The sequence below is a fragment of the Ornithodoros turicata genome, chromosome 8, assembly GCF_037126465.1.
Source record: "Ornithodoros turicata isolate Travis chromosome 8, ASM3712646v1, whole genome shotgun sequence".
Lineage (NCBI taxonomy): Eukaryota > Metazoa > Arthropoda > Arachnida > Ixodida > Argasidae > Ornithodoros > Ornithodoros turicata.
This window is the reverse complement of record NC_088208.1, coordinates 13598047-13621517: the sequence shown is the minus strand read 5'-3', so window position 1 is coordinate 13621517 and position 23471 is coordinate 13598047. Positions and strand designations below refer to the sequence as shown.

At 46.0% G+C, this 23471-nt stretch overlaps 2 protein-coding genes across 3 annotated transcripts; one reads left to right on the top strand and one right to left on the bottom strand.

Annotated features, from left to right (window-relative positions):
* Nucleotides 1-1606: 1606 nt before the first annotated feature.
* Nucleotides 1607-21569, bottom strand: LOC135366482 (lysozyme-like). 2 transcript variants are annotated; one of them, XM_064599195.1, is made up of 6 exons: nt 21525-21569; nt 11367-11505; nt 9454-9545; nt 2664-2727; nt 2521-2596; nt 1607-1895 (listed from the first exon to the last, which is right to left on the bottom strand). In XM_064599195.1, exons 2-6 carry the CDS (start codon nt 11503-11505, stop codon nt 1829-1831), a joined length of 438 nt encoding a protein of 145 aa, XP_064455265.1. In that variant the 5' UTR covers nt 21525-21569; the 3' UTR covers nt 1607-1828. The 2 variants fall into 2 exon arrangements, with proteins under 2 accessions (XP_064455265.1, XP_064455264.1); XM_064599194.1 differs by lacking the exon at nt 21525-21569 and adding an exon at nt 13650-13853.
* LOC135367523 (52 kDa repressor of the inhibitor of the protein kinase-like) lies at nt 18527-21118 on the top strand. The gene has a single exon (XM_064600820.1). The coding sequence runs from the start codon at nt 18527-18529 to the stop codon at nt 21116-21118; it is 2592 nt and encodes an 863-aa protein (XP_064456890.1).
* Nucleotides 21570-23471: the final 1902 nt, after the last annotated feature.

Here is a 23471-nt window from a genome sequence, read left to right as displayed (position 1 = left end):
CATGTAGGGGAACTCGTCTTGCACAGATTTTTGGGAACAGTAAGTGCTCGTGAACGATCAGAGAGTTTTAGTACATCGTACGCTATAACCTTTGCGTACGTCAGGGATAGCGTTGATGATTCTGCGCACGCCCACAACAGAAAGAGAGCTTCGCGCAGTGCGCCGAAACACCAACGCTATCCTTTACGTACGCAAAGGCGATAGCGCACGATCTATGTACTAAAACTCTCTATTGTCTCCATACACTGCCGACACTAATATGACGCTGGGCTGCAATGTCTCGAACTGTTACTCGCCGGTTGTCGACGATGGCTCGCTCAACGCCTGTGCGATGCTCACTGGCGTGATTACAGTGGGACGAACGTGTCTGTGTGGTTCATGCGTCACCATATATCCCGCCCTTCGCCAAACTGTCTGCACCATTCGTACGCTCTTCACCTTGTCATCGTTTGTTTCCCCACACTGTGCCCGTAACCTTTGCAAAGATCTCAGCTGGTTTGACGTTCTCCTATAGAAGGAACTTGATTATGCGTCGCTATAGGATTTATTCACCGACGTCACCCCGCCGCCATACTGTAGGTCCCTCGAAGTGATGTTCCCGCAGCACAATAACTTTGAAGCAGCAAATATACGGTGAGTGCGATATGGGTGACGGCTTCGATGGGACCTATACAATATATGGCGGCCGATATAGCAGCACATCTGCCTGCGCTAGCGACAGTGGCGGTCTCCTACGGACACAGGGGTGACACAAACCCGCCATTGTTGTAACTACCCTCAGCGGGCTGGTGCCTTTGGCAAAACTGCCATCTTGTTCTGGTCGCACGTCATAGAAAACGTCATTTTGAGGTCATGTGACTTTGTTTACATCTCGTTTTGTCGCTTACCGACATATCTCCGTCGTCATGAAGCCAAGAAATGAACATATTTTGCCAGCGTAAACCATGCGGTGCTTCTTCCGCAACATGGTAGCCCATTTCTCCATAGTTTAAGTACATCGCATTGGCTCGGTGAGTCTTAACGCGCGGTCGTCATCACATCTTTGGAAATCGTGAACAGTACGAGGCCTTATGTGCAAAACTGCATGTGCGTTTTACTGCGAAATTATCGGATAAAAATAATTACCGTGATCGAAAGATATCCAAAACGTCGCGCAGAAACAGCAACCGCATTGTTTAGAAACGGTTTTGCCGCCGGTCACGGGCGCCGCCATCTTTAAGGTCACGTGTGCCTCGATGTTTGCTGTGACGTGCGACCAGGACCTGTCCAGGATGCATTGCGTTTGCCCAGCACGCTTTCGTCTATTGAGTGCGCAATACATTGAGTGCCACCCCTGTGCCTACGGATGACGTCATGTGAATAAACCCTATTACACAGTTACTATAACACACTGCTCGTCGTCATGACAAGTGCCACTGCTGCACGTGCCACTGCCAGAGAAGAATCGCACTTCGTTATTCCGAAAGCTATATTGAATTACATTTACTCACTGATTTTTCTCGAGCCAAAGTCTCAGTCGGTGAACCTTGAACTACCCTTGCACAAACACAAAGTTGCATGAACAACCACACGAAACAATCTGAATTCAGGCAACTGCTTATGGATGTTGTAGCTTTATTTCTTCCTCTCAATTCCCTGAAGCTGAGTGAATCGTAAACATGCTGAAACTGAACATCTTGTTCCCATGTTGTCAACAAGTTGTCTTGGTTTAGGATAGAGTGTAGAGCAAGTCATAGCCGTCGAGCACGTGGTCCTATATATACAAAGCCGTTTCTTTAGGCATTGATGAAGATCTCTCATTCGCGGCCACGAGAACTGCGGTTTTCTTTTATATCTTGCATCCAGCGACGTACCCGCTAAGATTCTTTCCTCGGCAGCGGTTTCTCCAAGCAACCCTGTTGTACGAAATCACGTGATTCGTGTATGTTATACCCCCTGTCACACAGGCAGTCTTCAATGGCCATGGAAACAAATGGTGATTGAACATGCGCCTAGCGCCACCTAGCGTCTAACCTGTCAACTTCTGAAAGAGCATTGAATTCAATGCTTCCACGACCTACTATGCTTCGTGACAGGTTGACACACTACACACTTGATGGCGCCGCGCGCATGTTCAATGCAAAGCCGTGTATTGGGAGAGTTTGGCCACTGGGAGGAGCCTGTTTCAAAGGCGTCATTTTACGTCACACGAAGGGCTGCGCCAATGTCAGTGCCGCCATTTTGGAACGGAGCTACTCCAATATACTACTGCCTTGAAATCTCCTCGTGGCTTTTCATTTCCGCCATTTTTGAGCCTTGAAACCTCCCCTGCCGCGCTCTACTTTCATTTTGGCCAAGTGGGCGGAGCGATGACGTGCCTTACGTCACGCCGAGGCCCCACTTCCGGGCGGCAAAAGATCAAAGAATGGCCCAACTCGCCTCCTAAACGGCTCTGTTTCAATGACCATTAGTCTCAATGTCCATTGAAGACAGGGGAATAAGATAAGCACGCCGTCAAAATGAAACCGAATATTAGCCCACCATGCCGAGAATCCATGCCTTGCGTATATCTTGCGAATGCACTTGACGTCGTCAGCGATTTTGTCATCCCTCAGAGCTGCGTCAATACAAAGAATATTCCGCAGTGAGTATCAGAAGGGAGGAACATTTTAAATTATTCCTACCAGAACACGTCACTCTGCAATCATTATGTGGTCCAGGAGGGCTGCACCAGTAGCGGTCGTTGATCTGCAATGTGGAACAGGATTTATTTCGAGCAAATTTCGTCGTTTGTACACTGGCATCGTCTGTGTCGCGTTGCTTCGAGATGTTTCACAGCATTTACTAACAAAAATCTGCAATGTTATAAGCAATGAAAATAATATAGAGTACGAGTCATTTTAGTTCAGGCGTAACTGCCGTATAAACCGGAATATTCGTACACACTGATCGGACCAGTCGGTACCTGAACCTACGAAATAATACGGCTTCCACCTCTGATATGTGACATGTGGTTGAAGCCGTATAATGCTGTTCTTTAGCCTTTATACAATTTTTATTTTAAAAAACGAGAAGCATCGATGCTGATTTTGCAGTTGACTTCTACTGCAGGGCGGGCATCCTCTGGATGAGAGTATGTAACTACAAGATGACTTAATTACATAAAATTCATTAATTAATTCTTTAACTAGGAAATTTCGGGCAAAAGCGAGGTAGCACATTGAGAGACTATCGTCGTTGAAATCCATTCCACGTTTAAAAAATCTTGAAACCTGAAATTCTGCGTTGAAATATCCATACGTCCTGAATAAACCTCTACCCGAGAAACGTCATCAGACAGACCGAAACCGAAACAAACCTGACGGGGAGGGCTGGATTCCACAAACGTCATCATGACGTTGGTAGCCAGACTGAAAGCGAAACAGATCGAAAGGGAAGGGATGGGTTCCACGAATGTTCGCTTCTTCGCTGCCTCCTATAGACCTCTCCAAATGACGTCATAGTGTTCGGCAGCGCCACCAACTTTTTAGAGTTGAACTATACGCTTGAAGCTAGGGGGAACCAGGTCGCGCCTGAAAGCCACAATCTTGAGGCGATTACGACGTTCCCTGAAGGGGACGTGACCGTCGGTCCTACTTTTCTTTCAATAGGAGGCAGCGAACAAGTGTCCGTTCGTGGAACCCAGCCCTCCTCTTCCGATTTGTGTCGGTTTCAGTCTGTCTACCAACGTCATGATGACGTTTCTCGGGTAGGGGTCTATTGAAAGACAAGCAGAACCGAAGGTCGCGTCCCTTTCAGGGAGCATCGTGATCCCCTCAAAACCGTGGCTTACAAGTACGACCTTGTTCGCAGCTATATTCGAGCATAGTTCAACTCTACCAAACTAGTGGCGCTGTCGAACCCTATGACGTCATTTGTTTACTAACAGGGAGAGGTCTATTGCGCGCCTGAGGAGCGCGTCACCTTCGCAGACGGATCTGGGCAGGAAAGCGGTTTATCTAGCCGGTTTATCTGGCCAGCTGAGCGGCGCCTACTCCAATCGTCTCCATCGCTCCAAATCACGTGGCCCTCTAACGTGAAAATGAGCGCTGTACTTGGTCGCCACGGTTTCGGCTCATTTGCATATCGAAATTCGGGGATGGGTATTTTAACGTACGTGCGTGGTTCAGGACTTGTTAAACGTGAAATGGCTTGTAACTACACTGGTAAAACAGAACTTCACCACATGGCATTCTGCAAGCCAACCATCATTCGGAATGATATCATTCAATGTCGTTATTTGCTGAAAATGGGACGAGGCGCCTATCTGATATACATTATGCATGTCCCAGATAGGCTCCTCCCCCTGTTTTGAACTAATCATATCACACAGAATGATATCATTCGGGGTGGTGGTTGGCAGGGAGCGTGCTTTGTGGTGAAGTTCTATTTTAACAGTGTACACTCTTAAAAATGAACTTCACCGCATAGCACGCTCCTGGCCAACCATAATCTCGTATGATATCGTTATCTGCCCTGATTTCTGGAAAACTGGAGGCGTACGCCTTTTCTGTGACAATTATGAACAGCATAAGTGTCACAGAAAAGGCGTACGCCTCCTGTTTTCGACAAATCAGGGCAGATAACGATATCATTCGAGATGATGGTTGGCTAGGAGCGTGCTATGCGGTGAAGTTCATTTCTAAGACGCTCTCAGACATATGTCGGCACAGTTCCCTTAGAAGTCGGCCCAGGACGCACATTCCCCCAGGGCGTCAGTCATGACGTTGCCCACATACGTGAGGCCAACAACGGCAAGCCCTTTCACCACCACCACCACCACCATCATTTCTAAGAGTGTAGGACAGTCTCTCAATCTGTTATCTCACTTTTGCCCCCAACCAAATCCCCTAAATTAAAAAGTTAATAATCCAATTTGAGGTAATTGGTCATTTTGTAGTTGCACACTGTCTTCGAGAGGACGGCTACCTTGCCGCAGAACACAACTGTAAAAACAACATCTCTGTTGCTCTCATAGCATTTTTTTATATACAGGGTGTTTCAAAAAACGTGTCATTCGGACTTTATAAAAAAACGGGGCGACGGAAAAATACGGGGTAAAGGGCACTTGTGTGGCAACTGAATTTGTCATATTGCAAAAATATTTTCATTTGATTTTAATTAAAATAAATTGAATTTCTTTAATTGAACTCTAAAATTTCCCAAGTCAACCTATCGTTTTTTTTTACAGAATTTGAGAGCCCGTAGCGAACTTAGTCAGATCCACCAAGAAATCCACTCGATATTGCAAATGGAACAGCCCAAAAAAAGTCCCGAAGTTGAGGCTTCAGAGTTTCGGGTATTCAACAGCGCACCAAATCAGTCGGAAAAATGCGCGGAGGGCAGGACATGCTCCTTCACCATGAAGCTAGAACAGTTAATCGCCGGACAGGCGTGCAGCACAAGACGCGCAGATAACAAGGCAGGTGACATTCCACCATACGTTGATAAGCGGCAAACAAAAATGATTCCGCCTCTTTTTTCCCGCCCTGTGTTTTTTCGACCTTCTATCTTTCATGGGGGCAGGAGAATGTCCTCCTCTCCACCAATATTTGCGTCTGATTTGGTGCGCCGTTGAATACCCGAAACTTTGAAGCCTCAATTTCGGGACTTTTTTTGGGCAGTTCCATTTGCAATATCGAGCGGATTTCTTAGTGGATCTGACTAAATTCGCTACGAGCTCTCTAATTCTGTAAAAAAAACGTTAGGTTGACTTGGGAAATTTTTGAGTTCAATTAAAGAAATTCAATTTATTTTAATTAAAATCAGATGAAAATATTTTTGCAAGATGGCAAATTCAGTTGCCACACAAGTGCCGTTTACCCCGTATTTTTCCATCGCCCCGTTTTTTTATAAAGTCCGAATGACACGTTTTTTGAAACACCCTGTATAAAAATTCTGTAAAGGTTAAAAAAAACACAACCGCAACAACAACAACAATGGATGATGACAATGAAATAGACTGTTTCACTGCGGTGATGCGGTACCCTTCCCCGTAACACATACAGTACCCTTACCAGCGCTTTTCGGGGCAATTCTGCGTAAAGGAACGAAAATATTTTGTTCGTGAAAGATATGCAGTATATTTGCAGGATTTGTGTGAGAAAGAACAAATCGTTTGACAACTTATAAATTTTTGTTCCTTTTTTGTTTTGTTTTTTAAATATTTGCAATTGCTTGGAAACTCAGTGCACTGAACTCGTGAAAGTAAAGTGTTTTCCTTCTGCAAAGCCTGTAGCATACAGACTATACAGGACAATATACGGATAAGGCAATATGGGGAGCAGTATGGGAGATGACGGGAGAGCGTCGGGAATGCTTTTTTGTTAAGTTCCCTGTTAGCACCGCGAAGCAACTGTGGCTCTGAGCGGTGCACAGACATGATGAGAGAGGACAGCAGAAAGGAGTGGGGGACAGGAAGGTTAGTGTGCGTCCAGGGCCGACTTCATGGAGAACTGTGCCGACATTCGTCTGGAAAGCCTGTCGCAAAACCTCAGAGAGCACAGCCGGTGGTATAGGGTTCGAACCGAACACCTCACAGTCTTCAGCGCGACCTTAGCTAAGCACCACCAATCAGCGCTGTCGGAAGCAGTTTATTTCGCTTGCTCGAGCGTTGAGGACCTTCCTCTGTGGAGTCTTCAGCAGCTTCGGCAGTGTTTTACGTATACGAGCAGCGTTGAGGACTGTAGCACGTTCAAGAAGCGCTACAGGCGCTACTGAAGAATCTCTTCAACGTTCGTGCAAGTGGGCTCTATGGTCCTCAAGTACGCGAGGAACTTGATAAATCTGCACTCAGTTGAGGGGAAACACTGGTGATGGCAGCAGTGGTGCAATACCTTTGGTAGTCTATCTGTAGGGACTGACTTTTTCGGGTTAAATCCCTTTCTCAGATCCGGGGGGTAAAAATCGGGAGCTGTTTTGAAATCTGTAATTCAGGGAGAAATCAGGCGATAATTGTGCATTCGGGTGTTATCGGGTGTTTTTGTTTCTCCTCTTGTCTATTAAGTCCTTTCCTAATCTCTCTCTCTCTCTCTTTTTTTTTTATTGCGAATCGTCACCTTTTAGCGGTAATCCCCGACGGTATTGACAGTGTTGACACACATGGGTGTATTGCTGGCAGGGCTGGGCAGTATTACAAATACATTGTATTATGATACCGGTACTGTAATACTTTAGAGTATTTGTATTACGTATTATAATGCCCATCCGATAACTGTATTTGTATTACGTATTATAATACAAAAAAATTCGAGTATTACTTGCATTGTATACAACGAGATTTGGCCGAGGCAGACCAACAATTAGGGACGACACAGACAAGTAAGCCTCAAACGCCCAGAAATTAACGAATGCAAACAACTCAGGGAAAAGAGGTGCTGACGCCAGGAATCGAACCTGTGTGGTGTAGCGGTTAGCATATCTGACCGGAAATCAGAAGACCCAGGTTCGATTCCTGGCGTCAGCACCTCTTTTCCCTGAGTTGTTTGCATTCGTTGCATTGTATTACTGCAAAACTCGTAATACTTATGACCTGCCCTGCCTGAGGTGATGGGTCTTACACGTGTAGGCTTCCACTCCTACCATTCCAGTCCTACGAACACGACCTAGTTCTGCCAACAGGGGATCACACTTCAACGTGCAACGAAGGGACGATTACAGGAGCTGGCTGACTCAAATTTCTGAGAAACTTCTCCACTCTGGGTGAACAACCCGGAGCCCTTAGGGGGTCATATCATAGAATGGAGCCAGGGTCGGTGCGTCAGAAAGTAAGGCAGAAAGAAAGGGGATTATGGACACACACACCTGCGTCCCGCGAGAGAATGCCCTGAGAGCTGTCAGTCACTTCGGTGACCGGACCGGTGGCCTCAGAAATGTCTGGGATTGCTTTTCTAATAACTGTCTGCCACGGCACAAAAGTGTTACTATAGTATTACTCGAGTAATACAGGGAAGTGATAGTATTATGTATTATAATACTTGAAAATAAAATGTATTGTGCATTAGTACTATAATACAATTTTTTGGCAAGTATTATGTATTTGTATTATAATACAAATTTTGAGTATTCCTGCCCAGCCCTGATTGCTGGGAACGCAAGTGACCCATTCTTACATGTGTTACAACTTACAAGTGGCGACCTTTCTTCGTGTTCAGGAGGAGGAGGAGTGTCGTTGGGAGGAACCCGAGAGGTCTGCCTGCCTGATTAGGCGGCATGTTTCTCGGGAAGGGAAAGGTGGTGGAGAGGAGGAGAGGAAAGGGTGAAGTGGAAGACCGAGCGGAATCCGCTCGGGGGGAGGATATCTGCGTCCATGGGCCGACTTCAGGGGAAGTGTGCCGGCATACGCCTATTACACATCTGAGGGAAACCCAGGAAAAACCCCAGACGGCACAGCCGGCCCGCGGATTCGAACCGCGGACCTCCCAGTCTCCAAGCGCACGCGTTACCGCTGCGCCACCGGAGCTGGTCTTCGTCTTCAGTGCAAACGTCACTTGAGGATTTCATAGTGACCAGTATTCGGAGAGAAATCGAGTTTAACTCGAATTGGTCGGAGGTCAGTTTGGGGGGGGGGGATAACCGGGCAGAATCGGGTTTAACCCGAAAAAGTCACTCCCCATCTATTTGGGAGAACAAAACGAGGGGAAATCCCGATTTTCACCACTCTGTCCCCATTCCTTACTGTTGGCCTACCCTTGTACCGACAATAAGAAATATCCAGAACCCTGCCATGTGGATGAAGGGCACTACGAGGACATTCATTTGGGATGAAAACTGGAAGATATCGACAGATGACGTTGACGAATCTCCCATGTAAAGTCCCCATAGAGCCCCACCCGAAATATTTTTCTGACTACGCCGCTGGGTGATGAGATTTTGTACCCCGGTATATACAAGGTGCATGTTGTTGTATACTTATGCATGCTGAGAGTTTGAGACAGCACATGTATGCTGCCATCCCTCTTTCTTTCCTGTAGCAAAGTGAGCCGGGAATTACCATATGTTCATTACGGTATTGATAGAAAACGATTATCTTGGTATTGTATTAGTTGGTAGCATGTAGCCTACGGACGACCCCGAGGTTGCGGGTTCAATCACGACCGAGGATGCCAGCCACTTGGGAGCAGGGCACAAGTTGCATATAGATACGCCGCCTTCTACGAGCGACATCAAATACGGTTTGCCGTGTGCCGAGCTCTGCGGACGCGTTAGAGAACCCTCTGGTGGGCAAGAGTAATCCACAGACTCGACCACTGTGGCGTAGCTCATGGTCACAATTGTCTTGCGACGTAAAGCCACGAATTATTATGCTCGGGCGCTGTGTACTTGAAAATGAACGGAAAAAGCTATTGGTATTTCTAAAAGTCTATTAAAAAGAAAATGTTCTTAGAAAACATACGCTCTCATTCACATTTTGCACGATAATGGTGGCGCCCATACCTGAAAGAGTCCATGATCCCTACTGCCATCACGATTCGGACGTCCCAGTGCTCGGGTGTTGTAGTTGCTCTCGTGGCGGGCGATGCAAACCCCTGTCGATGTTGAATACTAACATGTAAACTTATCGTACTATCACCACGTCCCGTGTTCAGCGGACATATTGACTTCGTAGGTTCTTTCACTACGCTAACGAGAGAAATTAGATGCAGAAGAGTGATAAAAAGAAGAAACCAACAACAACAACAACGATAATAATAATGTCGGAAGCCCCTCCAAGAAAATTATGAACGAATGTTACAGCCGTAGGCAATAGACCACAGCGTATAAAGGGACATTGACCTATTGCGCTCCTGGGCTGCCAGGAAGACTGCTTCTCCATTTTCGGTTTACACTTCGTGCACCGGATAGCACGCTTCAATACGACTGCCAGGGTTACCCGATACCGCATCACGTGCTTCACGTCACCTGACAGATTACGAGGGTGCCCGTTGCCGAAAGCACCTGCCGATTTGTTTAGTCTTGTCCTTTTTGGTTCGTGTGTTCTTGTTATATCATAACGCGGGAACCCTTGCTGAGTCAGTCGAGTTCTGGGCGCCGACTCATTAAGACGCAAGTGCGGCGTCTTTTCTGTAGCAGTGGATTGGTTCCACTAAGTAGTTAATGTCGTGACACTGAATAAACCAGTTATCAGGTTGACAGCAGCCCCGGGCGCCCTCGCCAGAGAGGGCGTCGAATGGCAGACCCTGGCAGGTCTGTTGGACAGGATAAAGCGGGAACGAAGAAACTTTGAATTTACTATCTCGGCAGTGCAAATAAGCGTTTTCATTTCTTTGTTTACAGAGCTCCTGACGGCAGTGGGAGCCGTGGGCGCAAACTTGCCTCGCTACGGCTCTGCTTGCACCAACAAAATACGTTCAGCGAATGATTTTATCCCAACCAGGAATCGTCGGCCAGCGCCAAGGTCACATGAACTCGAAATGGTGTTGCGTATGTGACGATGGGGCCGCAAGACATGATTCGATCATTTAAAGGGGTTGTGAAACCATTTCTAAACCTTTGAAGGAATAACTTTGTAACAAAAAACGGTTGGCTGATTGCTGTTTATTGATATTCATTTATGCCTGCTAAACATGCACATCAGAACACTATGTGTCTGCGATCACGCGTAACGAAGCTATTGCCCTCAGAAGGTCGCGAGCTGAGCGAACGGGGGGTTCCCGCTTAAGAATAAAAACTTCAAGAATAAACCGCTTAAAAAATACACGGTTAAAATATATTTCCTAAAATAAACCGCTTACTATCTCCGCTTAGAGATCACCGTTTAATAATCCGCCATTAAAAATAAACTTTCAAACTTCCTTCACCATCTAGCACGGAAGCGGATTGATTGCAATTTGCGCCGGGTTAGATGATGTTATGTTAGGTTAGTTTAGTTTGGTTTCGGTTAGTTTGGTATAGTTTAGGCTAATTTGGTCCTGTGAAGTTAGCTTAAGCCCCTTGCTTGCAGTTCGCCTTCATTGGGGCCATACCACATGAATCTATCAACTAGCAACTGCAGGATGGATTTGGGGGGATTCTGAAACGATTTATTTTTAACCTTGGATTCCTCAGCGTTTTTATTTAAACGAGGATATTTCGACGATTATTTTTGTGCGTTGATTTTTAAGCGTATATCCTGGGACTTATATTTTTAACAGTGGATACTCTCGCGTTTATTTTTGAAAGATTTTTAATGGTTTCAAACGGGATACACCCATTTATCCAAACTTCTCGCTAGTGCGAAGAGACGAGCTCAAGAAGAGACAAGACCTTGGACGCGTTCTGTATTCAACGCAACTAGAGGCGAAATATGACGTTTTCAATTTTATGAATCCGATTGGGATTTGATTGTACGTACGATAAGGTGCACTTACAGTTGGCTATCTGGTTTCTTGGAATTCCTCTGCTTTTCAGTTCTTGCGCAAGCGCGCATCTCTTGTAGACTTTTGCTTCCACGATGCTAACTGCCACCAAGAGGACTACGAGGCATGCGACGGGCCGGTTTGCGGACATCTGAGCAAGAAAGCCACGTATTGGTGACACACATGCACTCTTGGAACAGAACTTCACAACGCGGCAGGGTGAAGGTGAATCGTTTCACAGAATGTTACCACGGTGATGATACTAGCCGCGGTCACACGAACACGGCAGAGACGGGTCGAGCTGGTTTATCGCAGCAACTCCTTTCCCATCAGGACGCGACATCCGATCTTCGATCTACACACTTAAAAATGAACTTCACCGCATAGCACGCTCCTGGCCAGCCATCATCTCGAATAATATCGTTACCTGACTTCATCTGTTCAAAACGGGAGGCGTCGACGTTTTCAACAAACCAGGGGCGAGAACGTTGTCATTCAGAATGATGGTTGGCTAGGAGCGTGCTATGTGATGAAACTCATTTTTAAGATTGCACGAGCGTGCTCTGCGGTGAAGTTCATTTCTGAGAGTGTAGAGAGGATTGATGTGAGAAGCTGTGATAAATCAACTCGACCCGTTTCTGTCTGGTTCATGTAACCGCGGCTAATGTTACCCTCCTGATCTGTGGAAAGCGTGCACTCTAAAAAACAGAACTTCACCGCATAGCACGCCGTGTGCCGACCACTGCGAAGAATCATAAAATTATCGCTTTTGATTCGAAGAGAGAGGTGGGCGTACGCCTTTTTGTGGCAAGTTGGATATATGAAAATTGCCACAAAAAGGCGTACGGACACCTCTCTCCCTTCGAATCAGAAGCGATAAAATCCTATCATTCTTCGCAATGTTTGGCGCACAACGTGCTATGCGGTGAAGTTGTGTTTTTAGAGTGTGGGACGTACGACTTTTAGTGACAATTAACGTAAGCACACACTCTTTAAACTGAACTTCATCGCAAAGCACAATGTGCGCCAACGATATAGCCACGAATGATAGGGTTACAGCTCTGTTCTGATTACAAGGAGGAGAGAGGGGGGGCGTACGTCTTTTGTGGCGATATGGGATATATTGTAATTGCCACAAAAAAGGCGTACGCCCCCAATCCGTCTTCTATTCAGAAGCGACAACTACACTCTTAAAAATGAACTTCACCGCATAGCACGGTCACAGCCAACCATCATCTCGAATGATATCGTTATCTGCCCTGATTTGTTGAAAACGGGAGGCGTAAGCCTTTTTTGTGACAATTATGAACAGCATAAGTGTCACAAAAAGGCGTACGCCTCTCGTTTTCAACAAATCAGGGCAGATAACGATATCATTCGAGATGATGGTTGGCTGTGACCGTGCTATGCGGTGAAGTTCATTTCTAAGAGTGTATATCATTCATGGCAAATAATGACTGGCGCACAGCGTGCTACGTGGTGAAGTTCTGCATTTAGAGTGCATCGATGCTGAAAAAAAAAAGTGCGCTCTTCTCGTGTCTTTCAACAAAATCAGGGGAGAGTATGATGTTATTGGGAATGACGGTCGGCTTGGAGCGCCTCATGCGGTGACGTTCTGTTATTCTACGAACAAGTACAGTGTTGGACTAAAGTTTAGGTAACACGCTCTGGCGCATTCGTTCCTCAGAGACGGACCTTCAGACATGTGCCTATCCGGGTATTCACACGAGCGACACTCCCCGCAGAAGCGAAAGTCGCGAACAACGTCATAGCTTTCTGAGCGCGAGCGCTCAACGTACACTGCTAACCATGGGGAATATCCTGCGACACAGCCACAAGATATTCCGTAGCAGACGACAGGAAAGACGATGACGGTGTCGTCTGCTAAATGCGCAGTATACGCCACTCCCGATAATTCCACACCGTGTGAATGCTCAGCATAACACGAGACGGAACTTGGTCTCTCTGAGCAGTGTTTTCGCTTTCTTCCACTAGAATCTTCCATAAGGATGTCGTCGGCGTGAATACACAGTATAGGTAACAGAGCCACCTGTTTGCAAGTCCGTTAGGGTCCCATTTGCTGCTAGCGCATCACTCTGAGCGCTGCTCTGAGGAAGGAATGCGCCGGAGCGTGTGTTCTGTAAACTTTTGTCCAGCACTGTACCATTGAGAAACGAGAATGATATCGTATCAAGATTTCATGAGCAAAAAGGCGCAGTAAAAGCACTCTTAGCCTTTCTTAACATTACAAAAGTGCGCATGCAGAATAACAATAACAGGAAGGTTGACAATTACCTTGTGTGATGCGCGTAGACCTGTGGTTCGCGTTCATGTAAAGGACCCCTATGTGTGTACATATATACTATCGAACAGCGGGAAGGAAGTGAAGCTCAGACGTAAGTGGAAAACACCAGACATTGCACGTGCCGAGCGACACAAAGGGATTTCCGCCGGAACGCGTCTCGGACGACTTGTCAAAAACGGGCTCTCATATCAGGGTCAAAATCTGTCACAACGTTATCCTGCGTAGTTATTTCGAAAACAAGAGGACAAAGCATTTTTCAACGTGTGAGCGTCTATACATTCTAAAAACTGAACTTCACCGCATAGCACACTCTGCGCCAACCATTGCCACGAATGATAGGGTTATCGCTTCTGATTTGAAGAGAGAGAGAGAGGCGTAGGCCTTATTGTGTCAGTTATCTTTTATCCAAATTGACACAAAAAGGCGTGTGCCCTCCCTCTCTATTCGAGTCAGAAGCGACAACCCTACACTCTAAAAACAGAACTTCACCGCATAGCACGCTGGGCGCCACCCATTGCCAAGAATAATAGAGTTATCGCTCCTGATCCGAAGAGAAAGGTGCGCGTACGCCTTTTTATGGCAATTATCATATATCCAAATTGTCACAAAAAGGCGTACGCCCCCCTCTCTCTTCGAATCAGAAGCGATAACCCTATCATTCTTGGCAATGGTTGGCGCACAGCGTGCTATGCGGTGAAGTTCTGTTTTTAGAGTGTGCACTCATAGAAATGAAGTTCTGCCCTGATCCGTTGAAAAGGCCCTTTTTTGTGACAATTATGAACGGCATAAGGATCACATAACAAGTGTACGCCTCCCGTTTTCAACAAATCAGGGCAGATAACTGTTTCATCTGATATGAGGGTTGGGTATAGGGGCGTGCTACGCGGTGAAGTCCATTTCTAGGAGTGTAAGATGCTCACCAATGGTTTTCCCATGATTTTCGTCTCGGGGGAGGAAGGGTGGCTACAACTTTTCTGGCTCGTTTTTGCCTTCGTGGCATTTTTTTTTATATTTTATTTCAGTGACAACATAAAAGTGATACATTAAAGGCTGAAAGGCCATCCGGATCATAGCCGAAGCTAGTGCGATCCGTAGAAACATGTCAAACAAATATATGACAGCAGTATACACTGAACCCCCAATACTACACTCTTAAAAATGAACTTCACCGCATAGCACGCTCCTAGCCAACCATTATCTCGAATGATATCGTTATCTGCCCTGATTTGCTGAAAACGGGAGGCGTACGCCTTTTTTGTGACACTTATGCTGTTCATAATTGTCACAAAAAAGCGTACGCCTCCGGTTTTCAGCAAATCAGGGAAGATAACGATATCATCCGAGATGATGGTTGGCTAGGAGCGTGCTATGCGGTGAAGTTCATTTTTAAGATGTACTACACTAAAAATATGCAAGTCACAAAAATCCTAAACGGTGTTATCTATGTTGATTCAAGACCAGTACTGTGAAGTAAGTGCCTATGTAATGCTAATTTAAAGTTCCTAGATGAAATTACAGATAGTGGTAAGGAATTCCACTTAATTACGCCTTGGTATTGTAAAGTACGCATCCCATGCTCATTCGCTTGTTGTTGTACTAAGAGATGATGCCCTAACACGGAGCGGCTGCTGCGAGTTACAGAGGAAAAATGAAGACCTAGAACTATCCCTTCAGTAATAATACATTTCCTTATCATCAATACAGTCCTTTCAAAACACAATGTGTTAAATGGCAGAATGCGCAGTGTTTCATACAAAGGTAGACATGATTGCCTAGGATGTGCATTCAATATTGTGCGAATTATACGGTTTTGAAGAAGTTCAATGGGTCTTAAGTAAGTTTTATAAGTGTGCCCCCATGATTCAACGCAATATAAGAGGTGACATTGGACTAATGAGAAATACAGAATTCTTAAGACAGCCAGAGGGAAGATTTGCTCACCCTGTACAAAGCGCCACACGCTTGAGATAACTTAGAACATACTTGTGAAATATGTGGCTTCCAGCTAAGATGGAAGTCTAGCACAACACCCAGGTACTTAATACTATTAAGGCGTTCGACGGGTAAGCCCTTGATGATAATATTAAATTTTGATAAGTCAACACTTTTACGATGCGAACAAAATACTATGTATTTTGTCTTCGATATATTTAACTCAAGGGCATTGTTTTCTAACCATTCGAGAAGCAATGGCATAAAAGAATCAATGTTGGTTCGAATTGTATCTATACATTTGCTAGTAAAAAACAACGCCGTATCATCAGCATACATAATGCAATTTGAAGACATTCCACTAGGAAAGTCATTTACGTACAAAATAAAGAACAAAGGTCCCAGGGCCGAGCCCTGGGGGACGCCAGTATGTATTGGGAGTGACGAAGAGTGGTGCCCGGCAATAGATGCAGTTTGTGTTCTATACCATACCATACCATACCATACCATACCATATTTAGACAATTTAGCGAGCAGGATAGTGTGTTGAACTGTATCAAAGGCCTTCTTCAAGTCTAAAAAAATGCCAACACAGTATTCACCTCTATTAATAGTACTGTTGATAATTTCAGTTGCTGAACCCATGTTGGTTTGGGCTGATTATATTGTGTTTTTCAAAGAAAGTTGTCAATCTAGAGAACAGTACTTTTTCGAAAATTATGTTAAGCGCGCTTAACACTGAGATTGGGCGGTAATTAGTTAAATTATTATAGTCGCCATTTTTATATACTGGTACCACTCTAGCACTTTTCAGGATAGCTGGATAGCGAGCCTCAGCAATAGATGAATTAAAGACTGTAGCCAGCACCGGACATAGGATATCTCTATTCTGCCGTATTACCTTCATAGTGATATTGTCACTGCCAGGCGAAGTATTATCAGAGCACTTATTTATAGCCTCGACAATATCGTCACATGTAACACCGAACAGTGCAAACGTATTCTCATTGTCATTATGAGTGTGACCTGGGACACTGCCAATGTAGTTTCCACGTGAAGGAGCCCAATTTAACAAAGAACCCATTAAAATGCTCGCACAATAAGGTCAGATCATCAGTCGTCGTAGGCAGTACTTGCTTTGGTAATTTCTTTCCCATAGCCTCATTTATAATCCGTCATACTAGACGGGGATTACTGCTTGTCCGTATTAACGGACAGTAATATTCACGTTTACGTTCTCGGATCATCTTAACCGAGATATTACGATAATAACTTAATTTATTTTTGAAGTGCTGATTTTGATTACCGCGTTTGAACTTAGGTGCCCAATAATTTTTTTCTCTCAAAATTTCCAAGATTGGAGCTGTCACCTACGGGCATAACGGCCTATCGTAATAACCAGCGCGTGTGTAAACACTAGCCTAATTTATTGCTTTTTGAATTAGTGAGACGACAGACTGGCATATGTCATCAGCATTACCCTCATGCTGAGTATGGCTAAAAAATCCGACAATTTTCTCTCGTAACAGAGAGTAATTAATCCGTCGAGAGGGTTTTACTGGAACGCGTGAAGGTGCGGTTATGGTAACAGGGATTAAAGTGCTCACAGGAAAGTGATCGGTAATTAATTCCTCCACAACTTCAGAGTAGTTCTCGCTACTATTATCGTCAGATATAATATAGTCAATTAAAGTGGCAGATCCTGAGACTACGCGAGTGGGCGCTGCAACGAAGTTTCTGTATCCGTATGAGCTTAATAATAAACGGAATGCATTAGAAGACCGCACATCTAACCAATCAATATTAAGGTCACCACAAATGTACGTGCGGTTCCCGCTTGGGTGAACCCGGGCAAATAGCTCCTCAACTTGTTCAAGGAAATGGTTGACATTTAGGCTGGGAGACTTGTAAATAACTCCCACTACAATTTTATTCAGTAATTGTATAAACAGAGCCTCACAGCCGTTATTGATGTTGAAATTAAGTTCTGTACAAACTGAATAACTACCCAAGCAGCACAATGTACTGAAAGTCAAGTGCAATAGGGGTGGACGGTATGTGTCTTATCAATGTTCTTTAGTTTCATCAGTCTGTTCAAGGCCTTCCACCTACCCGTCCACCCCTATTGCACTCGACTTTCAGTACATTTTGCTGCTTGGGTAAGAGTGTTCTTTACATAAATCCCGACTCCACCACCTCGTGTTTTCCGGGACACTCCAACAAAGGAATAACCAGGAAGTGCATAATGTTCATTTTCGTATAGCCAAGTTTCAGTCACACAAAGAATATCACATGGATACGAACTCAAAAAACAAGATAGCAAGTCAATATTAGCCCGTAGGCTTCTGATATTGACATGAGTTAGTCTAATATGCGAGGCGGTCATTGCAATCAAGCACACGGAGATTCGGCGTCGTAGAGTCAGTTTATCAACGCCAGATCACCTTCTCCTTTGATAATGAATGCCTTAGCATTATCTGACTTGCGTGCAAAGATAGTGCCTCGTTTAACCCATACGTATCGCCAGTTGTGTTGTTTTTTCCTTTGTATCGCCTGCCCTAGCAACTTTTTGTAGTAGGGGCAGAGCAGTGGCGGATCCAAGGGGGGGGGGGGGCGGTTGGGCGATCGCCCCCCCAAAAAAAACGTCAGTTTATGCATTGCATTTCCCTCTCCCCCTCCCCCACTGCGCGCTCCGGCAAAGAAACCGCCCCCCCCCCAAACCGAGGGTCTGTATCCGCCCCTGGGGAGGGGGCACCTGCCCCCCCTGTCCCACCGTCCGACCCATGCCAACAACGGTCACGCGCTTGCTTTCACCAAGATGCCGCCTTCACTCTTTATTCTGTCTCCATGACAGCGCTTTCCTTCTTTCTCGCGCGCGACTCACGGCACGTGGCCAATTCCGCGTCTAAGCGGTGAGAACGGAGTCTGAAGTAAAATGAAGCGAGCGAGTCTTCAAAAGATTGACAGTTTCTTTAGTCGCGCTCCCAAGCATGCCTTGCAAACTTCAATTCAAGACAGCGAGGAGGTCGCGGCGCCGGCAATATCACAATCGGGTTCCTCTACGTTGCCCACGGATGACAGCGACGCGGACGCCAATCCTCAGATAGCGTGTGCCATGCCAGCAAGTGCTGTGGCTGACGGCAACGGTTCACGACATGAGCGCAGTCACAGTGCTGAACATGAATGCGAACTATCGAACACCATGAGTGACAGTGGAAGGAATGATGGCTCCGCTGCAGCCTTTTTACTAGACGTTGGAAGCTTTGTCGGGAAACATGTTGACGACTTCACTAAGCGGCGCTTGTTGGAATCTCATTGGCATCCAGCGGAAAACTACAGTTTCCCATACTCCGTCCACAAAAAAGGCGGCAAGGAAGAAAAGAGATATGTAAGCCACTCACATTTGAGCAAATTTAACTGGCTGGTTCTCTCGAAGTGCCAAAGTGGTCTCTATTGCAAGTATTGTGCACTCTTCACAACGGGGAGCGTAGGAGGGTACCAAAGGAATGTTACTCTTCAAAAGCTCGTTACAAAACCTCTCCGAACATTCGCGAGGCTACTTGGCAAAGATGGTGACCTCCCTCTGCATGAAGCAACTAGATACCACAAAGAGGCGGTTCAAGCCGCAAAAGCCTTTCTTGCCTGTGCCGATGCACCTGAAACGTGCGTCGCCAATCAAGTATCTTGTCAGCGACTTCATCAAGTGGATGAGAACCGGAAAAGACTCTTGCCTATCATAGACTCTATAATCTTTCTAGGGCGCCAAGGAATACCGTTTCGCGGACACAGAGACGACGGGATGCTTGCAGACTGTTCGCAAGGTACTTCATTAACGTCAAACGAGGGCAACTTTCGAGAACTTTTGCGGTTCCGGGTCGCCAGTGGGGACACAGAACTCCAAAAGCACCTTGCCAGCACGTCGTCCCGGGCCACATACATCAGCAAAACGACGCAGAATGAACTCATCCAGTGCTGTGGAGAGGAAGTCCTTGCCACGGTCACTGGGCGTGTGCACGAATCCGGCATGTACAGCGTTATGTTCGACGAAACCACTGACCTAGCTCACATGTCGCAGCTTAGTCTCATTTTACGCTACGTTCACAAGAATGTGGTTCGAGAGGACTTTGTACAGTTCGTCGATCTTCGTCGTGTCAGTAGCGATACTGATACCGGTATCAACATTGAAGAGCCCGTCTTGACAGGAAAGATACTCGGGGAACAGGTTGTAACAACACTGAAGACCTTAGGCCTCGACCCAGAAAAGTGCGTAGGTGTAGCTACCGACGGCTGCAGCGTCATGGTGTCCGAGATCTGTGGCGCTGTGTCTGAGATCAAGAAACATGCGCCTAATGCGGTGCACTGCCCGTGCTTCAACCACGCACTCAACCTGTCTTTGTCCAAGTCCTGCAAAGTCCAAGCGATCAGAAATGCTGTTGGCATTATGAAAGAAGTAATTTCCTTCTTTGCGGCGTCATCGAAACGAAACGTGGTATTAAAGAGCACCCTTGGAGGCCAACTTAAAGGCCTTTGTGAGACGAGGTGGGTTGAACGGCACGACAGCGTTATACAGTTTCGAGAGTCCGTGGGCAGTGTGTCGAAAGCTCTTGATACCATTGCTGACTGGAAAGAGATGCAAAGCGCAGCGAAAGCAAAGACGCTCCGTGCTGCCATCAGTGACTCCGAATTCCTAGTAGCAATTGTTTGCTTGGCGGACATACTCGCGCACACTGTTCCACTGAGTCGTCTCTTTCAGAAGGAATATCTTGACGTTCGCACGGCTAGGAGCGCGTTGGCAGACACCATGACTGTTCTCCGCGACCGCAGAGAGAAAAGTGAAGAGGCATTTTCGGAGCTCTACAAGCAAGCCAGTGCCCTGGGAGAAGAACTGGGAACAGAGTTGCGGTCCCCACGTATAGCTAAGAGACAGACTCACAGGTGCAACGTCGCTACGGCCAATACAGAGAGCTACTACAGGATGTCACTGTACACTCCGTTAATGGATAATGTGCTGTCAGATTTAGAGACAAGGTTTACAACCGAGGCGGAAAGAGCATACGAGCTGTTCCTTTTTGTGCCCCCTCACACCTGTGCCACAGACGGCGTCGACAAGGAAGCTGTTTCTGCTATTGGGGAGCGGTATTCTGCGTTCATGGGGAATAGCGCGCCAATAGGACCACTTCTACTTCAAGCCGAGCTGAGGTTATGGCGCGAAAAGTGGAAGACCCAGACTGAGGTGCCGGGTACTGCTGTTGAAGCTCTGGACAAATGCGACAGGGAGGTCTTCCCTCTAATACGTACGCTTCTACAAGTACTGGCCACTCTCCCTGTTAGCGTAGCCAGTGCCGAACGGTCCTTCTCTACTCTCCGTCGGTTAAAATCGTGGATGAGGACACAGATGGCTGAAGAGCGCTTGACTGCGTTGGCATTGCTGCACACCCATAGGGACATTGCCATCGATACGCAAAGGGTCATCGATCGTTTCGCAAGTAAGGCTCGCGGACAACGGAGACTAGATTTTGTCATCTGAGTGATATTTATATACCAGTTCTCTGATGCACAATAAACATCAGTTTTGAGTTCACTGCATGTCAGTAACGCTATACAAAAATCACCTTTAACGAAGAAAAAACTGTCGCAGTTCCCCGCGGCAGGTACAGTAGAAGGGCCCCTTCTTGTCCCCCACCCCCACCGCACGCACAACAAGGCATAGGCATCTGAAGATTGAAAACACTATATAGAAATTCGCTTGAGACGTTGTCCAGGCAGGCAGCGCGTCGAGTTTGGCCGACATCTCTGTGAGTATAGTTTGTCGATTTTCGTGCTCATGTTTGCAAAAGATCGGTACAAAATTGCGCAGATACCACAAATTGATCAGGTCAGCGGCAGCGAGAATGAGGAGGAGAAAATAGAATTCAGTTCAATTGGCCTCTCACCTGTAACAACAGGCAATATCCCAAGTAAGTAAAAATTGATTCGCAACAAGGGCTGCCGCTGACTGATCTTGGGGGCCCTAGGAAGGTGTGGGCAGTGCGACAGTGTGTTGCCCAATTAATTTTCACTCGTGGAATTTTTAATTACGAAAGACAGAAATTCGCTTCAGTGAAAAGGCCTGTCCTCTTTGGTAGACTGGCGCCCTTGCCGTTTTCAGAAAAAGGATACCGCCAATAACGTAGCGCGACGAAGTGGCCCTGAAAAATAAAATAAAATAAATGAATAAAAACAAAGTTCACATTTCAACAACAAAATCCACCATTAAGAATAAACGTTTAAGAATAAAACATTCAAGAATAATCAGCTTAAAAAATACACGGTTAAAAATATATCTCCTAAAATAAACCACTTACTATCCCCGCTTAGAGATCACCGTTTAATAATCCATCATTAAAAATAAACTGTTTCAAAATCCCCTCACAAGCGCCAAGGTCACATGAACTCGAAACGGTGTTGCGTATGTGACGATGGGACCGCAAGACATGATTCGATTTTGTAACATTTAAAGGGGTTGTGAAACCATTTCTAAACCTTTGAAGGAATAACTTTGTAACAAAAAACGGTTGGCTGGTTGCTGTTGATTGATATTCATTTATGCCTGCTAAACATGCACATCAAAACGCTATGTGTCTGCGATCACGTGTCTGCGTAACGAAGCTATTGCACTCAGAAGGTCGCGGAACCCACCATTAGGAATAAACCGCTTAAGAATAAAAACTTGAAGAATTAACCGCTTAAAAAATACACGGTTAAAATATATCTCCTAAAATAAACCGCTTACTATCCCCGCTTAGAGATCACCGTTTAATAATCCACCATTAAAAATAAACTGTTTCAAAATACCCTCACCATCTAGCACGGAGGAGGTCTGATTGCAATTTGCGCCGGGTTAGATCATGTTATGTTATGTTAGGTTAGTTTGGTTTCGGTTAGTTTGGGATACTTTAGGCTAGTTTGGTCCTGTGAGGTTAGGTTAAGCCCCTTGCTTGCAGTTCACTTTGATTTGGGCCATCCCACATGACTCTAGCAACTGTAGGGTGGATTTGGGGGATTCTGAAACGATTTATTTTTAACGCATTGTACAAGTGATCCGGACTCTTGGGCTTGCCATTGTTAGAACCATTAACTCAGACTGACTTCGGCAGACCGTGGGATTGTTTGAGGGAAAAGCACGTTGTGCCTGTGTGTATCGTATACCTTCCCGAGGTATGTAACGGGAAACGTATCTTCGCGCACTATGTCTTCCTCCCCCGAGGAGCGTAATAAGAACAACAATAATTGGGCTAGTTGGTTATACTGATGCATCTTAAGGCGCAACACACACGGACAAGAGGGAGACACACACTCGCGCCACTCGCAACTCAGTTTAATAGCAAAAGGCACATAGACTGGAACAAAAAAGACGAAAATCCAGAAAACCATCCTCCCGCCCTCTACCAGCAACATCCAACAAGTTCACACTACGCAGCGATAAGCGGCTGCCACTCGCTATCATCGAGATACTTTATCTCCCGCCCTGACAACATCACGGAAGGCTGGCTCACACACCTTTCACCCGACTTACTTATCATGTATGCCTCAATAATCTCTCGCGTCAGCGCATTGCGCGACATTGCCAAGATATCAGTCCTCCGAAAATCCGGTGTACACACACATCTATTACAATGTGCAGCGAGGTGTCCCCGCGGAGTGCCACTCAGTGATGCCGCGTGCTCCATCAACCGGACATTGGCACACCTTCCAGATTGCCCTATATAGACTCTGCCACATGAGAGAGGGATCCGATAGACTACTCCTACTCTGCAAGGAATAAACCCTTTCACATGACTGACATCACACACAGGCCTCCGTTCTTGGCCATTCACTTTGGCCGACAAGCTCTTGGGCTT

Excerpts from the sequence above, each read along its gene's own strand:
- LOC135366482 (XM_064599195.1), bottom strand. The coding sequence starts at position 11,505 with ATGTCCGCAAACCGGCCCGTCGCATGCCTCGTAGTCCTCTTGGTGGCA. Across the intron at positions 2,728-9,453 it reads GGGATCATGGACTCTTTCAG|ATCAACGACCGCTACTGGTG; the intron begins GTATGGGCGCCA and ends TCCACATTGCAG. Across the intron at positions 2,597-2,663 it reads TTGCAGAGTGACGTGTTCTG|CTCTGAGGGATGACAAAATC; the intron begins GTAGGAATAATT and ends GTATTGACGCAG.
- LOC135367523 (XM_064600820.1), top strand. The coding sequence starts at position 18,527 with ATGAAGCGAGCGAGTCTTCAAAAGATTGACAGTTTCTTTAGTCGCGCT.